This window comes from Crotalus tigris, unplaced genomic scaffold (assembly GCF_016545835.1).
Source record: "Crotalus tigris isolate CLP2741 ecotype Arizona unplaced genomic scaffold, ASM1654583v1 scf7180000020955.813331, whole genome shotgun sequence".
In the NCBI taxonomy this organism is placed as follows: domain Eukaryota; kingdom Metazoa; phylum Chordata; class Lepidosauria; order Squamata; family Viperidae; genus Crotalus; species Crotalus tigris.
Genome location: NW_024098276.1, coordinates 624695 through 638954, shown reverse-complemented (window position 1 = coordinate 638954; position 14260 = coordinate 624695). Strand labels below are relative to the sequence as shown.

General features: G+C 34.6%; 1 protein-coding gene across 5 annotated transcripts in view; it reads left to right on the top strand.

Annotated features, from left to right (window-relative positions):
- MARK3 (microtubule affinity regulating kinase 3) overlaps nt 1-14260 on the top strand; it is a 77243-nt gene that overhangs the window by 44086 nt on the left and 18897 nt on the right. For all 5 annotated transcript variants that reach the window (XM_039368934.1, XM_039368932.1, XM_039368933.1 and 2 more), the window contains 7 exons: nt 744-814; nt 3161-3217; nt 4156-4392; nt 4511-4630; nt 8081-8180; nt 8369-8481; nt 10392-10545. In XM_039368934.1, the coding sequence (XP_039224868.1) occupies nt 744-814; nt 3161-3217; nt 4156-4392; nt 4511-4630; nt 8081-8180; nt 8369-8481; nt 10392-10545 (852 nt within the window). The remainder of the gene's footprint in view (nt 1-743; nt 815-3160; nt 3218-4155; nt 4393-4510; nt 4631-8080; nt 8181-8368; nt 8482-10391; nt 10546-14260) is intronic.

The window sequence follows — 14260 nt, the reverse complement described above, 5'->3', positions numbered from 1 at the left end:
GAAGAATTTGGCATAATGGAGAGCAAACATTCTCAATATTTGAACTGTCCCATAGACTACAGCTTTGGGGGGAAAGAAGCATGATCATGGCTTAACAAATCATATGCAAAACTAAAAATAATATAAAATCATATGGTATAAATAATAATACTTTTTTCTTTCTTGTGTTACTAAAAGTTAATTACCCAGTGCCATTTATTATAGGAGATTGAGCACAGGCAAAATTATCTCTTTCATGCAATATGCAGTTGAATTATGGAATCTACTAATCTAAATGAATCACCATTTTGGATCAAAATTAGATTTGGTGTTATTTATTATTGCTGTCATGATTATCTTACATCACCAAGATTAGAAAAAGTATGTTTTGGAATACCAATTCCAACATTGATGAGAAAGTTGGAAAGTGTTGTCATTTCTTGTAGTTATTTGGCTTACCTATCTAAACAATTATAGCCCATTTATCCTCCACAGAGTTTCAAAATGTTCACAGTAGTTGAAAATTAATCTTAATGTATTAATCTAATACTTTAGATTGTTCTAAAGTATTAAGCAAAAAACCAAAAATTGATAGAAATACTATAACAATTCTGAAGATGTTTAATAAAATATTACTTGAAATCTATAAAATTACACATGAATGTTCTGTTAGTTTCTAATTATACATTTATTGTCACAGTGAAGAATAATTTACTATTTGATCATTAAGTGATCTGTTTTTCTTTTTTATGCCTTAATTACAGGGGAGGTATTTGATTATCTAGTTGCACATGGAAGAATGAAGGAAAAAGAGGCAAGAGCGAAATTTAGACAGGTATAAAAATAATTTGATGTAAAAGATTTCAAGATTTTTTTCCTGTTAGTGATTGATCTCATCCTTATAGAGACGTTTGTTCATGGTGGAAAATACTGATAAAATTGACTTCAACAATGTGACAGCAGTCCACCAATATTGATGCTGTAAGTTATATGATACAGAATTAAAGGAAGGTAACTCCTACATAATTCAGTGTTTCTACAAGGAGTTAATAGAGAATACTTTTAATAGAAGAATCCAACCAGAGCAGGAAAAGACTTTTTAGGCCATTAAATCTAATCTCAGTTCTATAAAGGAACCTGAAGGATTGACAACTTATGTCTGTCTCTCTTCAGCTTTAGTATGTCAACTAAAGAGAAGCAAAAAAACATTATTGTGGAATGTTTCCTAATATTCAATTAGAATGTGCTTTCTTTATCTTAAATTGATTCTGATGCCCTGTAGGATGAGAACAGGTCTTGGTATATTCTGTTTAATATTTTTTCAGATATTTAAAGAATGCTGTCATATTCCCTCTTGTTTTCAGGCTAAATATCTCCATTCTTTCAATATTTCATCATAGGATTCGATTTCTAGCTCCCTGATAATTCGTTTTGCTATTCTCAGAACCTGTTCCAGTTTGTCTAATTCCTTTTTAAAATCTGATGCCCACAGCTGGGCACAAGCTTTGCGAGGCAGTGTGATGAACCTAGAAGAAAGTGGAACTATTGTGATTTCAATATGTGTTTATTGTTGTTTAAAATTTCATTTGCTGTTCATGCAGTAATCACATTGTTGCTCATTCTCAGTTTGCAACCAACTTGTTTTTGAAGACTTTTTTCACAAGTGCTGTTACCCGCTGTTCCTCATCCTATACTGATTTCTTTTTCCTAAGTGAAGAATTTTACTTTTATCTGTTATATTTCAATCCGTTAATTTTTAGCTCCTTTTTGTAAGTTGTGAAAATGGTTTATGAATGGGATATTAATATTCCATCCAGTGTGTCATCTGCAGATTTGATAAGCATTTTGTTCACTTGCTCAGTGAAATAATTAATAAAAACATTAAAACAGTTCCTTAGTGGCATTCCACGTGATTTTTTCTCCAGCTTGCTGAGCCCTGCCTCTACACTACTGCCTTCAGAGGTTATCCACAAATGTGACCAACTTCAGTTCCACATTCCAGCCTAAAACTCAACTGGAAGAGTTTCTCTCTTTCACTCTTTTGAGGGACATTTATTCTCTACATTCATCTGATACTTCATTACCTGTCCAGAATTCCATAACAGTTCAACTAGATTATCAATAAGCTCCCTTGCTTTGCATCTGGCCTTAGAGAGTTCAAGTTACTCATATTATGCTTCTTCAGTCCCATGCTTTAGACTTGCCCCTTCATTCTGCTATTTGTAATTGCCAAGAGGAACACATCCCATCTTATTGAGGAAGATTGAGCAGAAGCTGGAATTGAGTAATTTATGTTTTTGTTTTCTTTCTTTTTTTGTCTGCTAGTATTTTACAGTCTTAATTATGCAGATAATATATTTATTTCTCTCTTTATTTTGAACATTTCTGAATGAGTTCTTTTAATTGTTCTTGATATTCTTTGTCAATCTCTGCTCACTGTAATACCAGCTTTGCAATTATGGACTATCTCTGTGTACTCTTCCTTGGTGGTACATTACTCTTTCCTCCATCTATATGTATCTTTTATATGTGCTGTTTTAATTTTCAGATCTTTTACTAAGCATTTTGTTGTAGTCATGTAGACTTCTTATGCAGTCTTGCAAATTTGTTTTCCTTGTTAGAATTGGTTGCCTTGGGTTTTTTATTATAATCCTTGTTTATGTTATTGAAATAATTTTTTTCTGAACTCTACAATGAATTACTTTTGTATAATTATGTTATTATCATTACAATCTTTCAAATAACTTTCTTAGAACCCAGATTCCTATCTTCACATCATTTTCAAAAATAGATTTTTATTTTTGCATATGGGGACTAAAATGCTACATAGCAAAGGACTCACCTTCATCATTAATTTTATTTCAAGAATATGCATGGGCACATTTAGGACTCATGGGAATTACTTAAGAAATTTTTAAAAAGTGGGCTGCTAATGGAAGATTAATAATAGCCAGTGTAAATAATAGATTTGCCTTCAGTCTTGTAGTAAACACTACTATTTGAATAATTCTTACTAATTTTGAGAAATATATTTGGAGCTGCACCCCTTCGCACTCATAATATGTCCTGTATTAACTCTATAACTTTTCCTAATTTTAAGCACAGTTGCTAGAATATATGACTGCAAAATCTGATTCTATAAACAATGTCTATTTTTTTATCATTGAACCTTTCTATCCAGATAGTATCTGCAGTGCAGTATTGCCACCAAAAGCATATTGTTCACAGAGATCTCAAGGTAAGAGAATTATAAAGAATTTTACGTGACAATAATTTGCATTTTTAGTCCATATTTTTTTTACTCTTGCATTTAACTTAGTCTGAAAAAAATAATGGATTACATTCTGTGACAAAGATGAACGATTGCTTGGCATGTTAATAAGGTTAATATTTGGCTGGCATTTTAATAGAGTTAAACATATTTTAGGAAAACATATAAAAAGTATTTTAAAATGTTTTTTATACTAAATAGTGCTCTGTTGCACAAGTACAAGTTGATTTAAAGGCAAAAGTAGAAGCAACACATCTAACTCCTTATTTTAAACTTTACACAGCCTCATACTATTATTCCATCATTCCTTGTCTCTATGAAAAGTTGTTCTTACTCAATGTGATATAGTCTTTTTCCAGACTGTAACAGAAGCAACATTCCAGCTTGCATATACTATAATATCCTCAAAACTCCATCTTTGTTTGGGCTTTCAGCATCTTTGCTTAATTTCCCTTATTTCTTCAGTTCTTCATGTGTTGTTCCAAGATTTTAAACCTGTTTCCTTGCTTTCCTTTCTTTCTTCGGTGGCCACCTTTAAAACTTCAACTGTTTCACTTTAATTTCTCACTGCCAAAAGCTTCTACCTGATCTTTCCTTTTTTACTCAGTTCTAAACTGAGTAAAAAAGTTATGAAAGTTTCATTATGAAACTTCAGCTTTTGAAAAAAATCAGCTTTTTGGTATCTTTTCATAAAGATGATAAATCTTTATTAAGTAATAATATATAATTGGGTATATTTTACGTTCTTTATTTGTTTTCAGTTGCCAGATAATGTTCAGCTGTTTATCTGTTAAATCTTTAACTGTTATGCCAATTATATAAACTACTTCTTGAAGTCCAGCTGTTTATTTTTTGTGCCCCAAATCCCCCCCCCCCAGTCTTACCAAATTATTTTTTCCCTATAGGCTGAAAATTTATTACTCGATGCAGACATGAACATTAAAATAGCCGATTTTGGTTTTAGTAATGAGTTTACAGTTGGTAATAAACTGGACACATTTTGTGGCAGCCCTCCCTATGCTGCTCCAGAACTCTTCCAAGGCAAGAAATATGATGGACCTGAAGTAGATGTTTGGAGCTTAGGTGTCATTCTTTATACTCTTGTGAGTGGATCTCTGCCTTTTGACGGGCAGAATCTAAAGGTATGTAGCTAATTTATATTTAAAAGATGAGGAATGGGAAACACTTCTTAATGTCATTTCTCAGCTGTATCAGCATATTGACTGCTTTTTATAATGTTCTGATCGCTGTTGATTTAAGGAACTCAGAGAGAGAGTGTTAAGAGGAAAATACAGGATTCCTTTCTACATGTCAACAGATTGTGAAAACCTGCTAAAACGTTTCCTGGTGCTAAACCCAACTAAAAGAGGCACTCTTGAGGTAATAGCATACTGAATAAACTTTTATTTTACTGTAACAGTAGTAGTAGACTTAATAATTTTTATGTTTATTTTTGCATAGAATATATTCCTTAATAACTTTGCATCTGCTAGATCTCCCTGGTTGTATTTCAGTTGCAGAAAGAGAAAATATACTTGGATATTTTAAAACGCCTATAGCATATTTTATACCAGATATAATTAACTTTCCTCACATGCCCTCTCCATTACTTGAGAAACTCAAACCTTGTTGCTGGCTATAGAAACATTGCATATTGTGCTATTCATGGCATTATACAGTTGACCGAAATTATTATATTGTTAGTAATGAACTCTGTCCTTGGTGTTTTTAAGTTTCTGAATTTTAAAGAGGTGTTGTGTATCACCTGAAGTGTGCTTTGTGAGTCGTAATCTAGCTGAATGACTTAATTATAGCAATCTGGTCCTGGCTGATCATTAGATTTATTTTTGTACCAATACTCGCCCATAAATTAGTGTTTTGGCAACAGTTGTATTGAGGTTTTTAATGTTAAATATTGATATTTTAAAACGTTTGTTTAAAACAGTCTTGAAGAACTAGAAAATGGGACCATTTCTTTTTAAGATATGAGCAGAGTACTACTATTGGAGAACAGCTAGGCATGTGATATGTAATTATTACTAAATGATCATCAGTTACTAAATAGATTACTTACTGTCCATTACTAAAACTGGTTGATGGCGTTCTTTCTAAAGCCAACAAAGCTCTGAAGCCACACAATCCTTTCAGGAATTGCAAGGTGCTTGTTTTTAATATTCAGCAGTTTGTGGTGACTCCTGAAAGCATTATGTGTCTTCAGCGCTTTGTCAACTCAAGGAAGGAGGATGCTATCCACCATTTTTAGTAATAAGCAGTGTGTTTGTAAGTATAAGTCCCAACTTAAATAAAAAATTGGGTTAAAGTCAGAGTTAGAGATGGGAACTTATTCTTATCCAGCTAGATGTCTAGACTAGATTAGTCATGTTTATCCATCTATTGAATTCTTCCCAGGACTTGGAATATAGGCAGATTTTTATTATGATTCGTTGCACAGTCAGCCAATATTCAGACTGGATTTCCCAAGAACCTGAGATAGGCAGATGTGGATGTTTGATGGTGCTATCATTGCAGGATATAAGTGGTTGCAAGTAAAGCTGACTTTTGCAATTGACTGGTGGTGAATTTGTCAATGCCAGTAGTGTTTAACTAGTGTTCCAGTTGTTTTGGGATTGCTCTCAAGGCACCTATTAATATTGGTACTACCTTTGTTTTCTATTGCCACAGTTATTCTGTTTCTATTTGCAGGTCTTTGTATTTTGTTATCTTCTCCAGTTCCTTCTCTTCTCTTCTGCTGTCTGCAGGTACTGCCACGTCCACTATCCAGATGTTTTTGTCTTTTTTATCAACAATTGTTAAGTCTGGAATGTTACGTGGCAGGTGTCTATCTGAGCACTTTAGCTTCTTCATTTTCTGTTACTTTCTCTATTTTATGGTCCTACCAGTTCTTGCTTGCAGGGTTAGGGTTAGGCATTTTTATTTGTTGTTGTTTTTGTTATTATTATTACATATATATACATAATATCATAATAATAAAAGTTAGATTCATTTAGGGGTTCCAAGTATGAAGTCTGGAAAAATGTTTTCCCCACCTTTTTAATGATTGTTTGATACTGAACATTTTTTTAATATTTGTTTAATGTATTGTATATTATGTATTTTATTACTATTTTAATAACTGCATATACACAGTATATACTAAATAATATTTTATTTTCTGAAAGAAAGAAAGGAAAGCAAAAATAATTTATATACCAATGTTGTCCATGTTAGCCCTTTTCCCTTAGAAAGCGCTTGTTTAAAACAAACATCAAAATGATTTGTGAACATGTTTTTAGAATCAAAGCGGAGATCTATTTAAAGCATTTGTTTCATTGATAGCCAGCAGTCTGTCTCTAAGAAACCCAGAAGAGGACACAAGGCTCATAACTTTTCTCAACAACTAGTTCTGATATGCTAGAGATAATATGTACCCATCTTGATGAGTACGTTTTGTTAGCCTTATCCTTGGTCTAACGAACCTGGGTTGTAGAAATCCAGAAAATATCCACTCCATTAGTGCATCCATCCAGTTCTCTGAATTTTTGCAGCCCAAATGCTATTCTTCATGTTAGTTATATTATGTGAAGGAATCTTAAATACTAATTAAGTGGTATAATGGTAATTGTTTAACAACCGGCTCTGCTAGTTCCATTGCTGCCATTGCTACACGCTGAACAGCTGATCTGCATGCTTGGTATAGTAGCTTAACTCTGTTCCTAGGCAGCTAACAAAATTCCAGAAAATTTAACTATCAGCTCTTGTGAGCTGGAACAACCTGGCTCCACCACAACACTGTACCATACTATCTTAAGAATCATGGAGAAAAAGCTAATTTCTTCCACAAACTATCGTATTGGTAAGCTGTTGGTGAAAACAATGTCTGGTAAAGTGTACCCTTGGATACAGCCTTTTCTGTTTCAGAGCAATGGAAAAAAGGCATACATGACATGATACTTACAGTGAATCAGCAGACTTTTTTGAGACTCCTTGTGAGAGAAATGTCCCTATTCTTGTATACAAATTTGCCATAATGCAAATTGCAAAAAGAGAAAAAGTTACAGATAGAAAACATTTAAGGAAAGGACTGCAGCATATCTGAAATTATAGTGATTTGCTTTGATTGAAGCCAGTATTTTAACCCTCTACTATAGAATGATACAGGGCTTTTATTAGCATGCCTCTCCTTCTCTTTCTTTGGTATTGTAACCACAGAAGTTGTAGCCACTAAGACTTGTCTGTTTTAGCAGCAAGCATCCATCCCATCTTATTCCTTGGAAGAAATCAAAGATTGCTTAGATAACCATACTTTTATTTCCTTTGTGGGGACCACTTCTTTCTCTCTTTGGATCAGTGTAAGCCTATAAACCAGAAACATCCCATACTGTCCTTCCTTTCTCTGACAGTGTCTGACAGAAGGTGATTCAGTAGTTATATTCATATGGGGGAAGGGGTATGTGATGGATTGTAATAGAAAAGCTAGGTCACAGAATCATGATAATTTCAATATAGCCTGAACTAGTTCTTAATATGGACTTTTTAAGCTACCATTCCAGTTTTCCATTACTAGAATTTAAAATTTATGTCTGGTGCATTGTATGCAGAATAAGAAAGTAAGATTTGGGAAAAATAACATTGCCACAAATTAAAAATATACACTATTTATTTTGCTCTATATAGGATGAAGTCAATTGTTAGTATCAGAAGGAAAGGCAAGTGCCAGTGCTTATTTCTCAAATAAGGCAAGCTTACTTGCTTTCAGTTATTAGTATTAAGACGTGAGCTTTACTAGAGATGTTTGTTGCTGTTGAAATAATATAAAAACTGTCTTTGCAGCAAATAATGAAGGACAGATGGATCAATGCAGGACACGAGGATGATGAACTTAAACCTTTTGTGGAACCAGAATTAGACATTGCAGACCAGAAGAGAATAGGTAACCAATGAATTGAGATAGGAAACATCAATAATTAATAATATAGTGTACATTGTAATATGGAGTACTGCTTCATTTATAAAGGAGAAACATCTTTGCCATAATATGTCTGTAAATTGAGTTAAATGTTCTATTACAAATCTATAATTTATATAATATGCCAATCAAACCTAAAAACTCATTTTTAGATATTATGGTTGGAATGGGATATTCTCAAGAAGAAATTCAGGAATCTCTTAGTAAAATGAAATACGATGAAATCACTGCTACATATTTACTACTGGGGAGGAAATCATCAGAGGTAAGTAAACTCTGCAAACTAACATAAGCTGAATATAATCACAAAGCATATTGTTTTATTACTCTTTCTTTAAAATTTGTACTGTGTGTGGTCTGTGTGTGTGTTCAGTATTTAGCAGCACAAGTTAGTTCCTGTATCAAGTGTGCAGCAATTCTTTTTAAATAGACACATGAATTTAAGGCTTATGTTCTCATCACAATAAACTAGGGTGTAAGATATCTGAATTGGCTTATAGCCTTATATAAAAACAAATAATAGTTTGGCTCTTAATATAGTTGAAATAGTACATTTGGTGTTATGGTTAAGGCAGGCATGTCAAACTCGTGACATCACATGACATTGCACAACATATCACAACTTTATCCCCATTGCCAGCAGTGGGACGTGGTTTTGGCGTGACACATCCGGCCCATAGGCCAGAAGTTTGACATGCCTGGGTTAAGGCATAAGGCTAAAAATCAGGAAACGGTGCTTCTTCTTAAGCAAGATTACATTTTCTGTCTATGCGTCTGTTATTTAACATATATCTGTTTTCTTTTCATAAGATGGAAGAAAAAGGAAATTAGGCGCGCACACACACACACACACACACACACGAGCATTTTTAGTATTAATACAGTAAAGATAATCGTTTTAGAAAGAAATTGCCAGAGTTATTTATTAATATCCTGCTCTGTGATCAGGGGAAATGCAGATGCAAGATGTCAGATGCACATCTTCATCTTACTGATGCTGAAGTACTATAAGCTCTGAATATTCATTGACAGTTGCCAACTGATAGCAAAAATGCAATGGTAAGGGAAGCACTAGGGAATTTTATATTTCTCCTATAGCAGCCAATATTTTAAAATGAAATCTGTCTTTTTTTTCCCTCATTCCTAATTGGAATTAGGGAAAGAGAAAATAGCAGCTGGAAATGTTGAATCAAATTATTGATTATGCACCATCAAATCATTGTGGACTTTTAGAAACCACATAGATAGATTTTCTCCTTGAGGAACTTCTCTAACCTGTTTTTTCACATCTTTCAGTGATATACTCATCACTTTGGAAATGAATCCATACACCTTGCTGGTGGTCATCCTGTTCTTTTTCCCCCACCCCCACCCCTTTTATCTTTCTTAATATTAGACCCTTCTCCAGAGATCTAGATATTGGTATAATGTGTCCAAAATAGGATAATTTGAGCCTGGTCATTTTTGCCTGAAGTGAGAACACTGGCTTGATTTATTCAATGAGTCTGTGATTCTCAGGAGCCTTCTCCAACAGTATCAATATTCTTTCCATCCTTCTTCTCCAAAGTCCAACTTTCAGTTCTCTAGAATGTCACAGGGAATCCCATGATTCTGATCTTAAAATGCTGGATGGCTTTGGAAAAAATCTGGTAATTTTAGGCTTTGTCAGTTTGAATTAATTTCAGCTGGATGGTTTATGGTAAAATGTCTGAAGGCTGCATGCAACTTCCCACCACACTGCAATTGTGTAATCAGAATCAAAAATGGCCTGTTTGCAGTAGCTTTTTTTTCCAGGTTTAAGATAGGAAGCGGAACAGGAAATTCTGGCAAGCAAAATACTCACATCCCCATTTTTTATCTTCCCAACCACATCCAATCAGTAGCCTAAGAATAGCATCAAAAATAGTAATTTTAGTTTGATTGTTTTTTCAGGAGGTATTAAGCTTGAGAAAATTCTTTCAAGATGGGGTAGAAAATGTTCATATTGCATTATTTTAACTATGTTTGGTGGAATAAGCTATAATGACATCACACTAATCCAACCTCCCTCCCCACAATGTATTATAATTTAGCATTATGTGTAAAGTCAGCCGCAAAGAACTAGATGTAGTTTTCTTAAGAATGCAGATCCATGTTGCTAATGGCTTAACCTTTGTCCTATCTATTTATATTTAGTTGGATGCTAGTGACTCAAGCTCTAGCAGCAACCTTTCTCTTGCTAAAGTCAGGCCAAGTAGTGATCTCAACAATAGCACTGGACAGTCTCCACATCACAAAGTTCAAAGAAGTATATCTTCTAGCCAGAAGCAGCGAAGGTACAGCGACCATGGTGAGTGACCTTTTGTTGTTTCAGAACTCTTGTGCTGTAGAAAACCAATCCATGTTGAGTCTCTGCCTCTAGAGAAAAAGATTGTGCCAGCAATGAAGAGTTTAGCAAATGGCTAATCAAAAAGTTTTGAATTTAATGGTGGAGGCCAACTATGTACTATAGCTTCTCTTATTGCAGATTTAGCTATTATTCAAGACAATAGGCGATAAATGTTCATGCCAAATAAATTCTAAAAACTAATAAAAGGCTATTTGACAAATTGCTATTCATTATGAAATACATATTTGGACACATTTCTATATATTTACACCCAAATACCAATAGGAGTTTATTAGATACAGTATATTGACATATCTCTTGCTATGTCCATTATCTATAGCACAATTTTAAAATAGTATTTTTATAATATATATAGTTTTACTTAAATCTTATCAATAAGAAAAATATTTATATCAAATAGCATTCTTACCAAATGGATTGGTTTAGTGAGCACATTTGTTTTCAAGATTTCTTGCCACAATACACCTTTTCTTCTAGTTCTACTGTGATGGTATATGTATATGCATGCACATTTGTGTTTTTGTTTTTTTTAGGAACTTCATGTTTTATCCTACTCTCATTTCCTTTTTTTCTGTGGATAATTTGTCATTTATTTCACAAAGTTTCTAATTATATATGGGACGGCGCAGTAGCTCAGTGGTTAAGATGCTGAACTTGTTGGCTGGAAAGCCAGCAACCCAGTTTCAAGACCCGAACGCCACGCGCCAGGGTGAGCTCCCATCATTGTCTCAGCTCCTGCCAACCTAACAGTTCACAGACATATAAATGCAAGTAAATAAATAGGTACCCCTTCGATGGAAAGATAACAGCCCTCTGTGATGCTAGCCACATGACTGCGGAAATGTCTTCAGACAGTGCTGGCTCAATGACCTTGACACAGAGATGAGCGCCACCCCCTATAATTGGTAACAACTAGCAGAGTAAAATCCACAGGGATTCCTTTACCTTTTTAACCTAATTATACAGAGCAACGATTCAATCAGATTTGCTCTGTATGGATATAATAAAAGCAGACATTTTCTTATTTTTCATGAATTTGAAGACTTAATCCCAAACTGCAAAAGATTGTTTTTCTTTTACTCGTTATGTGAACAAAATTAAAAGCTCCATCTTTTTACACCAGTGCAATTTATTACAAAGCAAAATAGGTTGCATTTGAATTAATTTTCTAGAGGCTATATACCATCTGCCCAAATATCTATAAATTTAAAACACATTAGAAAAGCTAATAAATCTTAAATGGATCAAGACTATTTTGCTTACTACTATGGTAAAGTATGTCTTGGTGATGAGGTCATTGTGATTTTATTCCAAAAGTAGTTACTTCGTTTTGAAGACAAGGATATGTTGAAGTTTTTAAACTAAGAAAAGAATTAGATGGGAAGGCATATGTTCTTTTGTTGCCAAAATAGTGTGTTTCTTTGAACATGGGGATGATTTTTTAGGTCGTTACAAATTATACTTCTGCAAGGAAATTTCTCTATGATTTGCATTTTAAGTTTCACCTTTTTGATTAAATTAGCAGACCTCTCAACTAATGTGCACATACCTACACACACACACACACACAGAGAGAGAGAGACATATTAGTGAAAGTGCAGATTAAGTTATAGTAACTGTTATTAAAAAAAATTGCATAAAAGCAAAATTATGTTTAATTGTATAAAATTTTAACTTTGCTCCAGCTGACAATGTGAATGGCGCCTAAATTTGACAAATAAATAAATCAATCCTCATTTTTTAGAATAAAATAGCTACAGATTCTGGAAGTCCTGATGCCACCATCGAAAGTCCAATACAGATTCTGTAACAGATTAATTTGCAGCAGAAAGAAACATCTACAAAATATATAGGATTTCCTGCAGGGGGTTGGACTAGATGACCTCCAAGGTCTCTTCCATCATCATCATCATTATTATTATCCTGTATACAAAATGGAAAAAGGTTGCATTATTTTTTGTGTGATGTAATAGAGAATAGAATTAGAATTAGAGTTAGAATAGAGCTGGAAGTGCCCTTAGAGGTCTTCTAATCCAATCTCTTACTGAGGCAGGAAACCTTATACCCATGGTGGCGAACCTATGGCATGTGTGCCATAGGTGGCACGCAGAGCCCTCTCTGTGGGCACACGCGCCGTTGCCCAGTCCTAGGCCTTCAGCTGGGTTTTATAAAACCTTTTTGCTTTAGGCTTCCGCCGTGTGCAAAAAAAAAAAGGTTCAATCAATCAATCAATTTCAACTTCTCGCAGGGAAAAAAAGATTTCACAAAGTTGGAATTGATTGATTGAACTTTTTAGTCCCACCAGTCTGCCATTACCACTGCAGCCACGCCCACCCAATGGGCCACACCTACCCAATGGACCACGTCCACCCGTCACCCGACGATACATAAGTGGGCTTTGGGTTGCAGTTTGGGCACTCGGCCTCTAAAAAGTTCGCCATCACTGCCCTATACCATTTCAGGCAGGATATTGTACTGATATTGGAAGACCCAGGTTCTAATCTACTCTTAGAACAGAAGTGCTGTAAGACAGTCATTTTCCCAGCCTACATCAAAGGACTGTTGTTGTGGAAAAAAGAGAAAACTATATATGCTTCTTTGAGCTTTTGAACAAAAGGAATGGTACAAATTTCACAAATACATAAATTGTTAAATTCCTTCTGAAACACTTGCTAAGAGTTGCAAAAGATAAACATGGCTTACTCTTTTAATTTCTTCTTTTTCCTTCAAAAGAGCTAATGCAATCAGGTGTCTTAGGAATGTTTGAAAATTAACAAAAAAACAAAAAAGTCCACGTTTAATATGTGATTGCATATTAATAGGCATATAATAACAGCTGCAGTTAAAAAAGTTAAACAATATGATTTTTAAGATCAAGTGGTACCAGGAGCACTACTGCAATACTGGCACTACTAGAGGTCATTAACAAGGGTGACAGTGATGTTTCTGTTCAGCACCTAGGCTTGAATCTTGGCTGGAAAAGGTCCAGCAAATCCATTTCATCTCTGCAACAACCTTACTAAAAAGGAAAAGTTGAAGAATGGCTGATAGTTATCTAAAACAGAAGAGTCAAGTGATAACATCTTAAGATAGGGCAGGGACATAGTAATACTTCTTCCAAAGTAGGAGGTAACCCCCACCCATCCACATTCAAGAATGCATGTTCTTAATTGAACTATCTTCATTCTTACAAGAATTAAAACATGTCTCTAATTTTTTACTCTTGGGTTTCAGAGAGAAATGCTGCACTAGTAGTAGAAAACAAAAGAATTGCCCTAGAACAGTGGTTCTCAACCTGTGGGTCGGGACCCCACTTGGGGTCGAACGACCATTTCACGGGAGTTGCCAAACAACGCAGTCCGCCATTTTTCCCCCCTTTTCCTTAGCTGTGCTACTCCCTTTTATTCTATTGGCTTTTGAAAGCCAATAGAATAGACTCTCTTGAATAGAGTCTAATTCTATTGGCTTTCAAAAGCCAATAGGAATTGTCCAGGCTGTCTCTGCCAAAAGTCCCATTTTGCAAACAGTGCTGCACCAGTTGAGTAGTCCTTGACTTATGACCGGTTGAGTAGTCCTCGACTTACGACCGGTTGGAGTTCACGGCATTAAAAAGGTTGAGAACCACTGCCCTAGAGAGTGAGCAGTTAAGAAAAGT